This window comes from Enoplosus armatus, chromosome 2 (assembly GCF_043641665.1).
Source record: "Enoplosus armatus isolate fEnoArm2 chromosome 2, fEnoArm2.hap1, whole genome shotgun sequence".
In the NCBI taxonomy this organism is placed as follows: domain Eukaryota; kingdom Metazoa; phylum Chordata; class Actinopteri; order Centrarchiformes; family Enoplosidae; genus Enoplosus; species Enoplosus armatus.
The window spans coordinates 5816168-5836207 of NC_092181.1; the positions used below are offsets into that span (position 1 = coordinate 5816168).

General features: G+C 43.5%; 1 protein-coding gene across 1 annotated transcript; it reads right to left on the bottom strand.

Annotated features, from left to right (window-relative positions):
- Positions 1-77: 77 nt before the first annotated feature.
- LOC139291293 (N-alpha-acetyltransferase 15, NatA auxiliary subunit-like) lies at positions 78-15091 on the bottom strand. Its single transcript, XM_070913283.1, has 20 exons — positions 14973-15091; positions 10379-10463; positions 10160-10264; positions 8840-8997; positions 8008-8142; positions 7290-7443; positions 6898-7017; positions 6687-6782; positions 6324-6430; positions 6038-6110; positions 5346-5515; positions 5087-5239; positions 4435-4563; positions 4078-4291; positions 3776-3969; positions 3536-3644; positions 3308-3406; positions 2961-3104; positions 2348-2445; positions 78-2139 (listed from the first exon to the last, which is right to left on the bottom strand). The coding sequence occupies exons 1-20, from the start codon at positions 15024-15026 to the stop codon at positions 1942-1944; spliced, it is 2595 nt and encodes an 864-aa protein (XP_070769384.1). The 5' UTR covers positions 15027-15091; the 3' UTR covers positions 78-1941.
- Positions 15092-20040: the final 4949 nt, after the last annotated feature.

Consider the following 20040-nt stretch of genomic DNA (forward strand, 5'->3'; position numbering starts at 1 on the left):
AAGGAATGATGTCACTGAGCACCACAGCAGGCAGCCAAATGTATACACTTTATTGCATTATAGATTCAGTGCCCGAGTCTTGATAAGGGGAGATACTGCAATCACTAAAATGATTTGAAAGAAGCATTACTACCCACATTTAGTTAAAGAAATTCTAGTTTCTTGAGTATACTACAAGTGCCTGAACAATCACACAGAGACATCTGCTCCAACACTGATCCCAAGATGGATCTTTTTTTGAAATGCTGGCAGGAAAGATCCCTGCAAGAAGAAGTGCATCTGGACAGGTAACTGAATGAACAGCTGAACTGGTCCTGTAGAGGCCTCCGCTACAAAACTCTTCTTTTGACTTCATTCTAAAATATGTATAAACATTTCAAGCGCACCGACTTTAACTGTCCCTGTCTGACCCTGAGACAGTAACTAGAACACACCAGCAGCTCAGTGAAGTCAACAGTGGCTCCAGACAGATGGAAAGAAGTCGATTGTTTTCTTTCGTTTGGTTTTAATACAAAAATCCAGAGATATCATACATCGCCATCTCAGATTTCATCTTTCACATTAGAACCCAAATTAGAGGGAAAAAGGGGAAGAAAAGAGATTTGGGAAAAAAAGGGAAACAGAAAAAGTAAAACTAATTCCAGGTGCTCAAACATTTACTCGCCTTGGAACACTTTTCACTTCTGTCACCTCGGGCAACGGGCCTGGATGCTGAACTCTGAACTTTAGAAGAGCCATTTTTATTAGCAGAGATAAAAGAGCCCTCTGAAGTCGGCTGTACAGTACATGTACTGTGTCCACTTGGACTGTTAGTCCCTGTGTACATGCAGAGAGAACCATTTGTAACAGTGACAAAAGCAACAACACGGGGGACTCCGCCAGGCTCAGTGTAACCACTTCCACCTGATCTAGAAATGATTATCTTCAATAATAAGAGTTTCATTGATCCATTGAGGACAGGAAGGTGTCTATGGTATTGCTTAGATCTATCCAACTCTCCCAGAACTATGTAAAAACGTTAAGAGTAGCAGTGTATTTGAAATGGAGCACAACACACAATACAGTTTTTAATCTGTGCTACAAGGTGCTCCATAATAACAACAGACGGAGGATTACATATTCCCAGGTTTAACCAGGAACCGTGAAGGAAGCACAGTCTGAACCAAAAAAAATAAATTTCACATGTGAGGCCGCTTTCTTCGCGCTGCGACCCCCGCAGAGATCGGGCCTTCCTTGCACACTTCACTCCACTACCACGTGTAGATCAGCAGTTTACTGGAGCGTTACAGCAGATAGATACACCGGCGGCCGCTGGATGTCCTCGGTGTCTACTTCGGGTCCTCGGTAACTCTTCCTGCTCAGCTTCCTACAGATCTGTCACAGATCAGATCCACTCAGCTCAGTCTCCCGTCCCCCAGTGACAGTTGTGTCCTATTTTCATTTAAATTGGCCTTTTAAAATAAGGGGAACACAGTATGCAATGGGCGTGTGTCGGAGCAGCACCGAGTCAAACTTGAGTGGTTGCTGTCACCGTTATTGATCGTCTCAGAGGAAACCGACAGTCCGTGTCAGTCCATCACAGTTTCTCCCAACAGTTTGCCAATAACTATTGTTTATTTTCATATTCAGCATGGTTGTCAGCTCTATTAAAAAAGTAAAATGGCCATTCTGTTATCTTCCTCTTCCCCCCCCCTTCCCACAAATATACACAACCGCACACATGCTCTCAACACACACACACACACACACACACACAGTCCTGATTTTCACCATGTGGGAGAGAGCCAAGCCATGCCAGGTCAGACCCAATTAAGCTGAGCCAAAGAACGAAACGCCCACTTTCGCTTCCCGTGTCTGGCTCTGCAAAATGGCTGCCAGGCGTACCACAAGGCTCCGTGCTAGGCCCAATTCCTCTTCTCATCCGCTGTTGTTCGGTCACGCTCACATCTCATTGGCTAGCTCCTCGGTTTCCGTGGAAACGTCTCCGTTGGCGATCTTGGTGTTCTCCTCGTAGCCGGGGGGTGTGAAAGCTAACGTGTAGGGGTAAAGCTTGCGACACTCGGCGCGGTACGACTCCGCGCGCTCCTTACAGTCGCCCAGGACGCCGCTCCGAAGACACTCCAGGGCCTCTGTGCAGATCTGATGGGAGGAGAAAGTCCACCTTAATTACTACTGATCCATCAACAGAGGCGTATACAATGTACAGTAAGTGAGAGGTACCACATTAATACGGTTAGCATTTTTTCAGCCCTAAAAAGAAAACACGGACTTTCCACTGTGGTCTCAATATAATCTTACTACCACTGACTGTGTTTTCCAGACATTGCATAATTCAACAACAGCGTACCTGTATGGTTCTGTTCTCGAGTGACTCATCTAGTGCAGTGGCCAGCTCTGCTGCCTTCGTTTCAGTCGATGAGTCCAGATACACCATCATCTTAGCAGCTGCAGGAGGGAGAGAAGTTTTTACAACTTGAGCACTATGACTCTGAGAACTCAGACTGTTTTTAGGGATCTGAAGGTAAGAGAAGACCAATATGTTGTTCTTGTTAGAGTGATTTCAGAGTTGTAGGTTTGAAGGTTTGCTGGTGGGCAGAGAAAGCTCAACTCTCTATATTAGAGATGAACAGGAAACAGAACTCAAGAAGGAAATATCCAAAGATGAGAGGAACAATATAGGTGAGGTACAACACACAACCACCAGCTCCAGGCTGTGGAAAGGATCACATTGGAACCAGAGTCCAATTCTTCATTATCCCTAAAAGCAAATTTTCATCTACATAACAGGCAGGCTGGAAAGATGTGAAAGGGAAAGGCTCAACAGTAGGGAGTTTAAGACATGAAAACCCACCATAAGGACACTGCTAAAACCATTGTACAAAAAATGAAAAGTGGTGTCAGAATGTTAACCTCACTAACTAAATGTGAACCTATCCTTTGTGTGTGTGAGAGAGGCCTACCAGCCAGTCGGTGTGGTATGGAGTTTGAGTGCTTGGTGAGGTAGGCCTGGTTGAAGCTCTTAGCGTTGCTGTCTCCGAACAGCCGGGTGATCTCCTGCTTCAGCACCGTCCTGACCACCTCCGGCAGCTCCTTGCTCTCCGAGACTGAAAGAGGGGAGGAGAGGGAGACGTGAGTAATGGTGGGAGGAATGTTGAAAACAAAGAAGGAAAAAGGGCAAGAGGATGTGGTGGGTAGTACGGACATATGAGCAAAGGCATTTAAAGATGGAAAACAGTTTCCAACAGAACATTTCCAACATATGGTGCATTTAACAGCGGTGGCATTAATGAGGAACCCTCTCTCGTACCTCCTTTAAAGAAGCGTACTAGACACTGGTGTAACCATGGGTGGTCTGGGTCAATGGCCAACGCTCTCTTCACTGATTGGAGCATCAACAGGTATTTTTCTGAAAAGAGCAGACAGATTGTAAATGTGTGTGAAGCAGAAATGAAAGGTAAGGGACAGAGTATCATCACGGTAAAAAAAACTAAAGAAAAGTCAGTGAAGTGTCACTCAAGTGAGTGAGCTTGCCAACCTTTCCTGAAGTAGATCTCAAAGGCCAGTAGGTGTGTGTCTATTTTGTCCTTGACCAGGTATTTGAGAGGCATCAGGAACTTGACGGCTTCTTCCAGTGGATTTTCTACCTGTAATCAGGAAGTGTGTGGGGGGGGGGGGGACAAAAGACAAAACAGTCAACATCACCTTCACGGATTCCGCTCTCTGTGTACCTGTGTGAGTTTTTATGATTCTGATTCTTTATGTACATCTCTCTAACCTTGACCAGTTTGTCAGGAATGAGCTCCTCCTTGGGCCCTCCGATCTCCTCGTCATCATCCTCCTTCTTCTTCTTCTGGTTCTTAAGCTGCTTCTCCTTCTCTGCATTCTTCTTCTCCTCCTCCAGCTGAGCCTTCTTCTGGGCTCTCCGCTGCTTGTTCCTCAGCTTCTTCAGCTCTTTGTCGGAGAGGTTAGCTAGAGAAGAGAGCGGGGCGTCAACGATGGACAAAATGTACCGATTTCCTCTTTTTCTTTGTTCAGTTAAGCATTTCGGATGTATTAGAAACTCAAAGTGACTCTCACCAGTGTCGGCCTGCAGCTCCTTGCTGTCGTCAGCCAGGGGATTGTCGTGGAGGCTCAGGTAGATCTGGATGGCCGTGATGGCAGCCTTGTAGTAGAAGGGATGCATTCGGAGCACGTCCTCCAGCTTCAGCAGGTCCACATAGGAGCGTAGCGTCATCTTCCTCATGCAGTAGGTGTGGAAATCAAACTGGTCGTCTGTGATCTCCACAAAATGCTGATGAAAGTGAGGCGAGAGAAGGAAGATGTAAAAGAAAAACAATCAAGGATTTGACCCATACCTGAAACAGAACTTAACGAGGGCAGCTACACGACATGTCACAATACGCACAAGTATAATCCCTGATAACGAGGGCTCACCCTTTCAATCTCGTGGCACTTCTTGAGGGCCTCCCCAAACTTGTTCATGGCCTTGTAGGCGAGTGCGCACTCCGTCTGGAACCACATACACTGCATCTCGTTGAGGTTCTCCACTGCTGAGGCTCCCTCCTAGATGAAGACAAAGCAAAAACACAGAGACATGCATGAGCAAAGGAATGACAAAACAAAGACATGCTCAGTTATCATGTCAACTGCTGCAAACCAATGTGTCTCCTACAAACAAATTGTAGAAGAATAGTCATTGAGTGTTACTGCAAATCTATTCCTCATAGCTCACATGCATAAACAAACATCCACAACATAACACCAGTTATGTTACAACTTCAAAACACACACGTCACATAAACAAACACTAAAGCTCTTTTACTTGTGGTCCTCTTGTCATTAACATCATTAACTCCTAAATATAATATTATAAATGAGTTGTTTGGTTCTAATAAATCATTTGCAAAGAAAGAACTCCACCCTCAGTTATTTAAGCTTGTAGGATGTTAACGCATGAGGGTTATGAGGTCTCCAGGTTGTACTAATTCTTTGCAAATGGATTAACAGGAAATACAACTAGGATTTTGTTTTGACATTTTCCAAAAGTTCTCCTCTGCTCGAGTGTGTCCACCCTCTCTTTTCTCACCCTTGTGAACTTGGAGCACATTTCCTCGGCCTCCTTGATCATGCCAGCCTTCAGCATGTACTTGGCACACTTGGAGTTGATGAATCTGTCAGCCGTGTCCAGAGCCTGGGCCTCATCCATCCACTGAGCAGCTTCTCTGATGTTCCCAGCATGCTGCAGGAGGATAAAAGGTCAATGCAACAGTCATGACGACAGCTCAGCCACACTACGCTTCGCGGTTCAAAACAGTAAACACATGTACAAATGTGCGGCGTGTTACCTTGTAAATCTTGGCTTTGATGAGGAAGAGTTCGATGAGTGTAGGCGTACTCTCAATGGCTGCGTTAATGTATTCTAGAGAGAGTGTCTGTTGGTCAATCATGTCGTAGTGCTGTGCCAGGAAGTATTGCACCCAGAGCAACGTGGTCGGCGGCTCCTCCTTGCCGTCGTCTGCGACAGGGCAAGTAGAATGTGTCAGTTTACGTCTTCAGGGTTGTAAACAAAAGACTGCAACTTGTAGGTTAGAAATAAAAATGAGATATTTGGTTGTTTACATTTTAAAGTTATAATCCTTAACATTTGAATGAACTCACACCGTTTTGGATACTTTTTAATGTTATCAACTTTCTGCAACGTATCCTGTAATTACCTCTCTTATTTATTAGTTTGCATTGTTAGTGTTAGAGTCCACCATTCCCACACTGGATTTAAATGAGTTACCTTCAGTACTTCTGTAGAATTATATTCTATCAGTATACGCTGTTAACTGTTCACTTCCTACTGCTTCACATCAACTGTCTAGTTTAGCACAGTCGTTCATCAAAAATGAGTCGAGCGGATCAGTGGAGGATTACAAGGATTAAGGATTGCAATTTTAAAAAACGGTCCATTACGCTACATTGCACATTCAATATAGTTGATTAGAAAATCATCAAATTCATTATCATGCCGATTTAGAAATGTTCACCTCACCGTTCTGGTTGAACATTCTGCAGCTTTTTAATGAGGTTTCGAAGCCGACCACCAGCTCCTCTATTATTGCCACCTGCAAAGAGAAAAAGGACACCGTACATTACCTCACCTGCAGTATGAAGGACGCATCTGTGAATGTGAATGCTTTATTTTAATCTAGTACACTAGAACGTTCCCCTCAGATAGACCTCTCTTCCTTCTGTGCATTATGTAAGATGGTTTAATGATGTCATTGTGATTTAGATTCAGATCAGTCATCTGACATCTGCAGCAGCAGTGCTGTCACCTTTTCTTTGTCGTTGTACAGTGATTTGAGGGTGGTGAAGACGGGCGGACAGCCTTTACTCAAGTTGATCCTCAGATACCTGTCCAGACACTCTCTGAACTTCTCACCTGCAGAGAAAGACGGGGGACGTAGAAAACTTTACTCCACTTCCAACACAAAGTTCATTCATGGTCCGAATTTGATTAAAAACATAAAAGTGGAGTAAAAAACAAAACAAAACTGGGAACCCAAACAGGATGAATACAATCAAATAACTGAAGCTGAATACAGCTACTAGCTTGTTCATTTAATTTGTATGTCATGGATGGAAATGTTGACTGAAGTCAGTGTTTTAGTTGAAAGGAGGTGTATTATTGGTCACACCAGAGAGGAAGGTGAGGGGCAGCCGACGAGGAACCAGTCCTTTGGGAAACTTCTCCCAGGCGTCTTCATAGATCTTGTGTCTCTCCTCTACACTGCCTGCAGAGAATAACAGAGAACACAATTCAGTAGTGTTGATAGTTGTAGCTTGTACAATGAATGTGGATATTTTGATTGTCAGTGATGCTGCTGCTTCTAATACAATGTGTCATACTCGGTTTGAGGGCATTTTCCAAGCCGTGGTAATAGGACCAGTTCTCTGGGTTCCTCTCTTGCAGACGACGGTAGACCTCTGTTGCCTCATCCAGACGCTCCAACTTCAGCAGTAACTCTCCTGTAGAAACATGAGGGAAGAGCTCCGAGAGTCAAAGGCTGCTCAAATTCAACCGACGACGGCAAATATCAATTGAGAAATATGCCTACACAAAGACAGGCAGAGTGCATTTCCGAAGGAGGGGGACATTTTTGTCAATAGTCGGTGTACTATTGCAGCTCTGTATTAACTAGTACTCTACATTTACATGAGACACGTTGAGCCACCAGTGACTAACACAGGATTTTCAAGGTTTTGGATTCAGTGAGTAGGTATGGAGCACAGTGACCCACCTCGTGTCTCCTCCACAGCCAGTTTGTCACAGATCTGCTTCTCATAGTTGGAGAGATGCTCCAGGGCCTCCTTGTTGAGGCCTGCTTCCCTCAGCACCTGGTTCTGGTACAGCAGCAGCTCGCTGTATTCGTAGTCCACTTTGTCTGGAGATGTCTGGATAAACAAAGAGGTTGTTAGTGAAATCAACGTTTACAACAAGCAACAATGAAAAACTACTGGAGCTGCTGAGTGGACTTCTGCATCTATGCGGTTCAGGAAACTCTGCAGCATTCTTCAAGTATATATGCTGTTGCTAAGCCACACCAGCTTGTTGTATTACATACATGGCACAAAGACAGGAAGCTGACTGGTCTTATCAGGAGCAAGCCAGAGTGAGAGAGTGCTCTATCATAACTGTGACCGATGCACAGACGACAGAGAAAAACACCCATATTTAAAACTGTTGAGGGGAAGGACCGACTGGCCTCAAGGCACGCACTGTAACTCTGATGCATCAATCAGCAAGTCAGACACCTACTCCATGACAAGAAATGTGAGAAATCCGGTTCATCATCTAACAGTGCAATGTATTGCACAGCCTCTGCGCTACACAAAACACTTCATATTCATGGCTCAGCTTCTCAGTTCTGATCATAATACCACATCTCACCTCATTTATAAAGGACGAAAAGAACCGACTTTAGATAAGAGAAATGCTGAGCTGTCATTGGGTCTAACCTGTTGTGTTTTCCTGAACTCCTCAATGATCTTTGCAGCCATCTCGTAGTCTTCCAGGAGGTGATAAGCAATGGCGTAGCCAATCCAGGAGGCCCGCTGTGCTGGACGCAGCTGCAACAGCTGGTACCGTGTCTCCTATAGAAAAACATGCAAACATTTAGCTGCAATTAACATCAGAACCCACAGGGTGAAAAAAAGACTGGACTTGAGGAGATACGCAAGGAGGAAGTGGGCCGACGGTTGGCAGCACAAAGTGGAGAAGAGCAATTTTGCTGATTTGTGGTATTGACACCAGGTTGCTGCTTGCTGGCTCAGTGAGAAGTAAAAGAAACACCTCATACACTCTGACTCAGAGCCCCTCCCTCTCCCATCCACATTTTTAATCCTTTCAACCAGACTTTCATCTTGCCATTTCATACCTCTCACTAAATAAGCATCTAAATCCCAGGCTGTGTCCCAGGAGAGCTGTTCTACATTGTGAAGACTGACTGCAACCTGATATCTGCCTGCTGATGTGCTCCGTCCTCTCCACATCAGCGGCGTACTGCGTCCTGGACGAGGCAGAGCGACGGATGGGAGTGCGTATTCCGGAAGGTTCTTCCGCCTCAAATTGTTTAAGTTAGTCATTGAAGTTTTATTCTTGTATTAAAAAGAAAAGTTACAACATTTCTTAAATCTGCTTCTCACAGCTGGGGTGGACTCTACACCCGACCCTGTGCCCAGGGTTCAGACCAGGGTTCAGATCTGATTGTCATATGCCCATGACAATCAGAAATGTATCTCAGAATAATTATTTAATAAGATAGAAACCATCCACTCATAGTCCCCTCACCCTGTAGCCCTCCAGGTCTCTCATCTGGATCTGCAGCAGGGACAAGTCTCGGAGGATCTGCAGGTTGTCCTTGTCCCACTTCAGTGCGTTGCGGTAACACTTGATGGCCTCATCGTACTTCTTATCCGAGCGCTGCAGTAGGCCGTATACATGCCAGCCTGGGACGCACAGGGAGTTAAGGGACAATCTCCTCCACACAACCTGATCTCATCAAGCTACTATTAAAGAGGTATACAGAAGTCCACAGAGAGGGTTACTGTTACTGGGGCCACATGAGCAGACAACTGATATGACAGATTCATAGTCAGAAAACAATGAACACTTCCCCAAAGTTGACATATTTAAATTGTGGTTTTAGAATGTTGGTTGGACAAAACAAGCAAACAGATTTAATTGACTTTGATATAACAAAAGGAAAAGCAGTAAATCCTCACATGTGAAAAACTGGGACCAGAGAAGGTTGGAATATTTTTTGCTTGATGACTAAAATGATTAGACTATCAAATCTGTTGCATTTATCAACTAATAGCTTAACCAACAGTTTTTTTAGCTCTTGTTTTATCCAACAGCGCAGAAAATATATTGAGACAAATGGAGAGAAGGATTAGAGAGAGAGATAGGAGTAAACTATATTTACATAGAAAAATGTGTTTACAATAACCTAAGAAAATGTATTAACTATGAATTAAAATGATGACGATTTGGCCGCTGCAGTAAGGACAAGGCCTTTGTACATGGGACGCCCGCTCGACCAGGTGAGCTACCAGGGTGCCCCAAGCCCCTGCTCTTTATAACAAAACCACTGTGTATATCTGCATACATTCCCCAAAGTGCACACTACATAAACAAGACACGTTTTTTTGCCACAAACTCTCAAGATAGGAAACGACTGGTGAAGCCAAAAAAAAAGATAGTGTGTTGTCTGCTCAGAGATGTGTTGACTTTAGGCAGGGCTTAGGCTGAGATAGCACTTATCTGCTGGAAATGTGCACAGATTTCTCTCTGGCCTGGGAGTCACACAGAGACAGAGACAGAGAGAGAGAGAGAGAGAGAGAGAGAGAGAGAGAGAGAGAGAGAGAGAGAGAGAGAGAGAGACAGAGAGAGAGAGAGCAGTAGAGAGAGAGGATGTGCTGACTATACTCCACAAAGACCAGAGCTCCTTAGCACAATGTGTGGCATCTCAAGGTCCAGACACACAGACACTCACCCAGTTTGCAAAAGACACAATGGTTGAAGGTGTAAAGTGACAACAGCTTAACCCAGAGTGCATCTCCTTTACTAACACACAAGTTGTGAGTGCCATGCCAACAGTAAGGATACAGACGTGGCTCCTGAGGTCATTGCGCAGGCCTCTTCTCACCAGGTCGTAGGCCTCCTCCTTCTTCCCCAGACAGTTCAGAGTCAAGCCCTTCATCGCCAGGGTCTCTGGAGGGAGACGGTGGTACAGCAGACAGTAAGAGACACAGTGCATATTGCCCACAATGGGAGAACTTGTTCATGCATCTTTCCATCCGTACATCCACATGTCTTTCTGCTTACCTCCATGCTCTGCAAACTTGGGATTGGACAGGATTTGTTTGCAGAACTTGAGCCCGTTTCTGTACTGCTTGTGTTCGTAACATCGCTGTCAAAGGAAGGAGAGAGAAATCACATTAGGCCAAGAGAACAAGAGTGGTGCTTCAGAGAGACACTCATCATGGAGTTTATGGCCTTGTTATGACTCATAACAACTGGCTCAACTTAGCAAGATCCACTTGATGAAACTATGAAAATGTCTTTATATTTCACCAATTTGTGATCCACATTGATGAAGTACAAGCACAGCTGGACCTGCATGTTAAAGCATTCTACAGATTACATTAAAACACCTTCAATATCAAGGAACAATTACATCTTGTAAGTTAGCAGTTCACCAGCAATGATATTACAGCAGATCATTATCAGACAATATACTATCCATATTAACATTCATCAGCCTTCTACACACAGCCAACCTTAAAGCCTTTTTACTAACACAAACAAAGCTTTAAGCCACCTTAAAGGAATGACCAGCTTTTGCCCTAAAGTTATATTTAGGTTTTCAGTTGCACAATCAACAATACACCACCTCTCTTTTTAAGCTGATCACTCACTATCAGGGTAGATAGCATGTATGTGTGTGTGTGTGTGTGTGTGTGTGTGTGTGTGTGTGTGTGAGAGAGGGATAGGAAGAGTCAAGCTGGCAGATGGTATTTCGTTGTGCCACTGCCGACTTCACTAATGGTGAAGGAAAAAAAGAAAAAAAGAAAAAGATGACGTCAACTTCACATATGGGTGCCAAGGTCGGATATGAAATTATAAGCAATTCACTGTTGAACTAAGTGGAGGATTGCACCATTAGCAGAGACTTTGGGCTAGAGGACACAAGAAACACGCTCATGTGGTGTCAGTTGCTGGATGGTGTTGCTTTAACTACATACTGCATCATGTAGTCAGGGGTGTAAGGGGCTAATGCAGAGTAATTACACACGCATTAAGAGATGAACTTGTTATTGAACTAGTGTAAATGTTCGGTCAAGCTCAGTAATCCAATGTCCCGATTCATTCCATAATCAATGATATGACAGCCATGCAAAGGGTCTCAGCTTTGCATTTGGGCCATTAATAATAACAAGCTTTGTTTGTGCACAAACATGAGGAAACTTAGAACTTTTCCACAAGGTCAACTAGATTGGAAGGTGTGCTTTGTCTTCGCTGGAAATTCTACAAAGAAAATATGGCATGTAACATGAGTAACCAGAGTAGATGACATGTGGCTTCAAAATGTATGTCTTAAATGAGACAGGTCAACAAAAAAGGAAGGTATATGGCAAAGATGTACATTTCAGACAGCTGTAATAGACAGTAGCATCATTTACTTTTAAACACAACTTGACACAGACAACCACAAACAATGCTGTCAGCAATGTCTACAAGTGTCAGTTCAAAAAGTCACACATGCATTTTGCAAGTATACAGATGCTAGTACACACGCATACTGTACTGTGCATTTATTGTAAATTTAGCAACATTAACACCACCAGCTGTGCTTATCCAGCATGTTCTCTACCTCACCCAAAATAACTCGGCCCCGAGTTACAGAAGGAATCTGTCGGAGCGGTAGCTCTAAGCTGCAGGGCCTGCTGCAAGGACTGCAAACGTTAGATTTAGGGAAAACATTTCCAAGCGTGTTCCAAAGCACTGATGCCACATTTGCATCGTGTTGGAAGGAAGGTAGTGACGAGCAAGATTATTGTGGTTTAAACTCGCAAGCACATCACGTTTGTGAAGGGCAACTGAAGATGATGACGGTGCAAAAGTTGTACTACAACTCACAGAGTACCAGGGTGTCGACCAACTTTATTACCTTAGAAGGTAGTTTAATTAAAATTGGATTGGGTTTTCAGCTAAGGGGCATTCATGTTCATAAGCTTTCACGAAAAGGAGTATTTGTCATACTAAAAAAGTAGTTCCTGGCACCTATATTGTTCTATACACCAAATACTACCCAAAATGCATCTAGGCAGTCCTGGATAAATCACTTCAACAGTTAGACTCCACTCTACTGAACCAGTCCAGCAGCAAGCTGAGTGCTAAGCAAAAAGCATAAGGGGCTCCCTTTCTGCGAGGGCGTGTTGCTACAGGTATTAGGGAAATTAAATGAAATACCTTAAGTCCAGTTTTAAGAACTACATCCATTAGTCTGAAGGCTTATCACATGCCAAAATACCACACACAGTTCTATTTATAATACTTGTAATGCTGAAAAGTTATCAAGGCAGCAATAGTTTTTTCTAATGCATCCATGTGAAGTGAGCATTAGAGCTATATTTTCTACCCCTGTCTGTAACAGTTTCATCATTTGTTGATGCAGCTTAGGAAGAAATTAGGAGCGTCTGGTTGGAGCAATTCATTGCCCTGCAAGTTCAAATAGGCTACAGCAGAAACGTTTTCATACAAGACAACAGCACAGCGAGGCAACAATGAAGTAATGATGACAATTATGATATTAATTAGATTAATGTCCCAACTTTAGGTTAGGCTAACTAAGTGTTTCCCTAACCCCAAAAGAACAAGCTGGGAACTCATCCAACTCCAGTGCCATGCAGAAGTTGGAGACCTGCCAACTTCTAATAATGCATTTGGGCACTCAGTCTGGGAAAGCAAAAATAAAGAGGGGTGTGGTCCATTCCTGACTACAGCCAGAGAGAAAACAGTTTCAAATCTCATATCACAACCTCACTGCAGAAAGGTCAATGACAGTCATATTATTCTGGGTCCTCTCATTCACACAACAATTATTCCCACCAGACGTAAAGCTTTCTGAACTCTTCTAAAGTGTTGTTGAACAATGATGTCTAACTGGAAAACGTTTGTGATAAATGCCTTCTATGTACTCACTGTAGCTGCTCATGCAGACATTATGACTACCAGAAGACTGTTGAACCTGCAGTACCATACTTTAAAAAAACATAGCAGTGATGTGCACAAGCAATTTGGTAATAAGTATAGTAAGTATGGCAGTGGAGGCCTTTCCGCAAAGTTCTGTTAAATGTTTCCTGCAAAATATGAATTCAGCCATTATTCAGAGCGATTTATCTGTAGTGTTCCACATAATTCCATAATTCAAGTTTTTATAATTGGTTATTACAATAAGTAAGTGCGAGATCAGAAAAACACAATCTCAACCCAACACATTCAACAATGCAGCCCAACATCAGTCCAAGGAAAAGCAATACCCCCTCTGAGGTATGCAGCAAACACAGGCACTAACTTTTCAAGATCAGGTGCAGGTCACAGGTCTGTTTTTCCTGCCAGAGGTAGAGCGACTGAAAGCCAGCCCTCTGCCAATGTGCTGATAAACATCCAATAACTGCCTGCAGAGCTCCTGCCTTCCAAAACAAGGTTTATCTGAACCGGTTAGTGGCGTTGAACTGGTCACTGCCCACAAACTCCACATAGTTCCTGAAAAGTATGTAGCTAGACGTCCATGCAGAGATGACTAACAACACACAATGACAACCAATAAGCATGGCAGGGGAAGAAGAATAAGTGTTTGACATGCAGCAAACTACTCTGACTTCACAGGCAGTTCAGTAACTGTAATATCCTGTAAAAATAAAACGAGACTTTATCCACCTATTCAACCATTCATCTGACCTACAAAAAACTGTGTGCAGACAGTAAATAGCAAAACAAAAAAACCGGCGGGGCGACACAAGCACTCAAACATGGAAAACAGGGATGGATGGATGGATAGGTGGGTAGCTAGCTGCCAGAGCACAGCAGGCCTAAAGCTACAGATTTGCTGACACAATCACACCGGTCCTTCCCTTCCCTACTGTTTTCACACATGCACAACCCGTTTGACCTAACTTTAATCTAACCTAGACCGGTAATTTTAATGTGTGCCGGCCGAGGTTCCACACAGACAGATTCAGACTGTCAATTACCTATAGTCTGCTAAACCAAGATACATAACGCTAATTAGCTAGCGTTAGCCGACTGGCTAACGTCAAATGGCCAGGCTGTTGGCTGAGCTCGCACAACAGGCTGGCATGGCCCACGTCTGAGACAAATCAAATTATATTACAATGATATTCCGGTAAAGACACATAGTATGCATTCAGCATTAAACACCAAACAAATGCCAAAACATTTATGGAAGTAGCCTGAGAAGCTAACTTAACAGCATGCACGACCGTTACATTGGCTAGCGAGTTAGCCATCGTGGGACCTAACGTTAGCGTGAAGCTATTGGTTGTTGTGTTTGACAAGCGGTGGGGCCTATCGCAACTATCTAGCCAAGTCTGGCTATTTAAACCAGCACCGGCGTGTTTGTAGTAGTGGTGTACTTTAATCACCATTAACAAATCTCTCTGAATCACAACAAAGTCATGAACAACCATTTTGACTTTACGTTACAGTGACAGCGCACGTCAGGGCCGGGCTAGCTAACCCATTCAATGATGCCATTTTGCTAACAAACTGCAGCTAACGCTAACAACCGGAGAGCTACACTGACACACAGAGTGCCGCCGATGAACCTTTAAACTCGTCAGTTGTCTGAATGAACGACAGCTACCGCTCTGCTGCTCCTTAACAATCGACTCACCAAAATCCTCTTGAAGAGAGCGTTCTCTTTCGGCGGTAAAGTAACTGTCGGCATTGTTGCAGTTGAGATCAATTTCCCCCTCGACCTCAGCACATGTAGCTAAAGTTAGCCCGGGTAGTCAAGACGAGTAGAGTGGAGTGACGGCCCTGGCTCGCCTGCTTCAGCCGCTCCGCTCGATTGCTCCGTCTTCTCTCTTCGCTCGCTTCCTCCTCACGTGGTGACGGAAGCTCCGACACCTTTCAAAATGGCGGCGGTTGATTTTTTTACATAGAGACCGTGATATAGAGCCTGGAAGACTGTGACAAAGAAAGTTGAGATTCCTCTCCAGACATGTTTATAAGACATATAAAATACTCTGATGAGGAAATTTACTTTGTTAAGATTGTTTAAAATTACATATAATCCTTCTCCCATGTTGAAAAATCCAGAAATTTTGAATATCCAAATATTGATGTTCATTTAAAAAGTGCTGGACACAAGATGTCTCCTACTTAACTGAAGTCTATTCTCAGTGAGGGTTTTTGTTCCTGGAAGTTTCCACGTCACACTTTTGTGTAAATTACAAACTGGACCAGGATTGGCCTCCACGTCCAGACCTGTTTCGGTGTGCGGTGAGGTTAAAGGTGAAACTTTCCCTCTTCAGCAGATGAATGTGACATCAACATCTTTCTAGTGTCAAACTACACATAACATCATTCTGCACAGTGAAGATCCAACACCCAAGTGAGGAAATAATAAGCACACATTTTTGGATGGAGGGGGACTTACAATGGTTACATCCGATTTACAATCATCATATATATACTTTTCACTTTTATTGACCATTTCCCCAAAAACATCATGTTTCTAGATTATTATAAAGATCAACTTGTGGAGATTGAAACTGGCTTGGATACCTATTCAATCACAGTTTGGTCATCCCTCTGTATAGCATATGTATGTATGTATTATAACCCAACCAACACTGGATATTTGAGACTGATCCCCACAAAAATCTGATTCACATTTAACATATACATCCAACATAAACCAACATTTTATGATCTTATAAATGTCATTATCATTATTAAAGAATTGTGACCAAGATATGTACTGAGTGGGCTGTTGTATAACTCAGTGCATTCTGATGGACAAACTGCAATGGACACACTATTTCCAAATCACTTCGAACTTTTAACATTTCTTCCTTCATAAAGGCCAGGGGACTGCAATTAACATGTTTTTCTACACTGTGTTGCTTAAATCATTTTCTGGGGAGAGGAGTTATTGTATGCATTTTTTTTTTTTACAAAGTTAGTGTGTCACAACTTTTATAATTTAATGTAACCCAAACTTAACCCCAAACAAACTCAAGTGAAACTGAAAAATAAATGTTGCAGCATGTCTGTGGGCAAGGTTAAAAAATATGATACTATATTCTATGGTCTAAAACATGTTTGGCTTTGATAGAATATGTATGATTTTAAGTTTCTGGGCTCTGTTGAGGAGTGTTCCAAGGAGTTCTGTCCTGTCTCACTGTCTGTGTGAATAAGTGCACAGGTTGTGTTTGTGTATCAAATGTCAACAGAAGAACTACATGTGTGTTTCTGTCTTTCAGGCATTTTTGCCAATGCAGTTTGGTGCCTAAACAGGCCGGCTGCAGTGCAGCAGCAGCGCTGTGAGCAGCTCCCTAACCCAGTAGTGCAGGGACTCAGAGATGCCCTGTACTCTGCCATCACTGAGATAAAGTCTCTCAAGGAGGAAAACAAAGCTCTGAAGCAGCAGATTGGCCTCCTGGGAAACAGGCAGGTGGAGGTGAGCCAGCTCCAAGAGGAGCTCAAACAAAAAGATGACCACCTCAAAAGGGTCACCAAAAAAAGGCGGGCTAGAACAAGAGCCCACCTGGAGACCCTGGACCTGCTGGCTCAGATGGAGAAGGAGCTGAAGAGGAGTGAAGAAATAACTGATAAAAAAGAGAAGAAGGCAAAGAAGAGGAGGGGAAGAACGAGAAGAGCAGGGGTGCAAACTGAAAAGCAACAGTAAGGAGGAGGAACCTGCTGCTTGACAAACGCAGGTTATTTTTCTACTGTGATGGATGGTGGACAGCTGTTACATCCTTAACTCATCTGTTAGATAAGAAAGTGAAAATAACATGAACAACAACAAAAACAGGTAAACCAGAAACATGTGCCCCAAAGTCCACACGGAAAATGTCTTACTAATCACATGAGACTGTAAACATTCATGTCAACCAACCCATGAGGGCAGTTGGCTAACAAAAGAGACCAGTCATTTTAATTTCTGAAAAAAAAAAGGCTCCTCCAGAGCCACAGAAGACGGAGTGTGGTGTGACATTTTGATGAACATCTGGAAAGTGGAAAAATAAATGGAGCAGCACAGCGAGCAGGATGAAGCTACTCTCAGTTCCCACCAGCGTCCACTAGAGGGCGCCATAAAGACACAAAAGAGGTGAAACCACATCACTGCTCACAAGTAGACATTTTGTTGCACATCATTTGGCAACAAGCACATTTTGCACTAATTTGAAGTTGTGAGGGAGAGTGGACAGTTCACTGAGCGTTTGTGTAGGTGTGTGTATGTGTGTGTGTACTGTATACAGTACATATACATGTGCAGGTTATCTTAAACAAGCAGGGGCAGCATACAGAGTACTTACCCCACAGTCTGATACTTTCCATTTAAATAACTCAATGAAACAGAAAGATAAAGTCATCCGAAGGTAATTAGAAATCTGTGTGTGTGTGTGTGAGAGAGAGAGAGAGAGAGAGAGAGAGAGAGAGAGAGAGCTTTTCATGGTGTTTTATTCATGGTGTGAGACAGCTTAGGCCTTGCTCTGCTGTTATCTGGTGGCCTCCTACTCCTGCACCACCACAATGGCTCCTGCTTCCACATTCATCAACTTGACACTGCACACACACACACACACACACACACACACACACACATTTTTTTCTCCCTCTCACTCCACACTATTCCATCCCCTGGTCTCTCTCTTTCCCCCTCCATATGTCTTTCCACTCCACATTTCTCCAGCTACATTTCTCCACCTTATTACTCTCTGAGAGAGAGAGAGAGTGAATGATTCTTCTAACTCATCTCCCACTCTTTGTGACACATCATTTGTCGTTCTGATTAGAGCCCATAACGGTGCCTCTGGAGTGTGTGCAAGACTTATGGTGTGTGTGTGTGTGTGTGTGTGTGCGCTACAGAAGGAAACTGGCTGTCATTAACTTGGACTTGTGGCTGGCTCGTTGTCGGCGCTGCTGACGATCTCCTGAGCGCTGAGGAGCAAGGACGACAGGTGTGCGTGTTCATGAGGCCTTTTACCACCTGCCCTGTACAATAATTCAATTCGTTGGGTTAGACTTCCACTAAAGAAATGATCTGCTTTTGCTGCAAAAATCAAGAACATCACTTTTGCTCTGCAAATTTGTAATTTATCTAGCGTTTTAGCCACGCTCGAGACAGTCGGCCGGCCGGTGCACCGCTTTGGACCAAGACTAAAATCAACAACTATTGGATGGATTGTCATGAAATCTGGTTCAGATATTCGTGTCCCCCTAAGGATAACTTATAATCACTTTGGCAATGCCTTAACTATTAACCTAGCACCATCATCAGGTCAAAATCTTCATTTGGATTCTTTTTGTATGCTGACTCTTCAGAATTAGTAGTATGGATTTGGGACACGCCATGGTGAACATGGTAAACATTATACCTGCTAAACAACAGCATTGTCATGGTGAGCATGTTAGCATGCTGACGTTAGCATTTAGCTCAAAGAACCACTGTGCCTAAGTAGCATCTGGGAGAAGTTTGCCCGCAGGGCTTCCTGCCAGAAAGGCTTTAGAAAGTCAGGTGACGTACTATAAAGTCCTTGTCGGGAGCAGGTCAGGGTGCATGGACAGGTCAAACACAGGACTTTCACTCAAGAGACTGCTGTTCATGTCCCATGTGATTATCTTAACCGAATCCATGATCTTTTCTCAAACCTAACCAGCCTGCGACTGTTGAAAGGCAGAAAGTCCTGAGGGCAAACTTCTCCCAGGTGCACAAGACTCTTAGTCTTTCTTCACTTTATTCTTTCATTTTGATATTCTCCTCACTGCTCTTGCTTAACATACTACTAATTCAAATGTTGAAAACTAATAATTTTAGCAATTTATCAAGTAAAAATACCAAAAACTTGCTAGTTTCATCCTCTCAAATGTCAAATGGTGTTCAGTTCTTATAATAATAAATAAATCTATCATAAATTCATATACAATAAATGAATAAATATAATAAGAAATGTTTTGGGTGTTTTTGTCTGTTGGAAGAAATTCCTTGAAACTCTGGTCATGTGCGATAGGCATTTATCATTATTTTTGACATTTTATACAATGAATGATTAATTGACAGGAGCAGCAGATCTAGTGATAAAGAAAATTGTTCTCTCTAGCAGCCCTGCAGCCTCTCTGGTCTGATTGGATTTGTGTAGGAAACCGATGAGTTTCAATCTTCCAGGCTACCGGTACTATCAACAGTTGTTCTACTTTTTCACACCAGTAATGAACACCTCAACATTTCACTCTCTGGAGATGTTAAGGTGTGTGCTTGGGGGTGGATTGTAGCACCTCCAACTGCAGCCTCCCCCCCCCACCCGTTCACTCCCCATCTTCCTCCTGTCCTGTCCTTCATCCTCCCTCTTCCTCTCGTTTTTCTCTGTCCTAGGTGGTGTCGCTACTGAACATGAGTAATGATGTTGTCATCTCTGTTAGTCTCCATTTATCAATGTCAGATGGGAAGCAGGAGTGTGGTGGATATTTGTGTGTGTGTGTGTGTGTGTGGTGCTGGTTGGTGGGGGGTAGAGAGTCGAGGAGAAACAAGGCAGCTAAGGAGGGGGGAAAGGGAAGATGTAACAGGAATATGAAGAGAAGAGGTAGAGGAAGGTTGCCACGACAAAGAGGAGAGATGAAGAGAAGGGGCGTGGCTGAGGATGAGGAGGAGTGAGTTTGAAAGGGGCGGATGGTGGAAAAGATGAATTACAACACAAAGGTCCTGGCCCTGCGTGTGGTCCGTCTGTCTG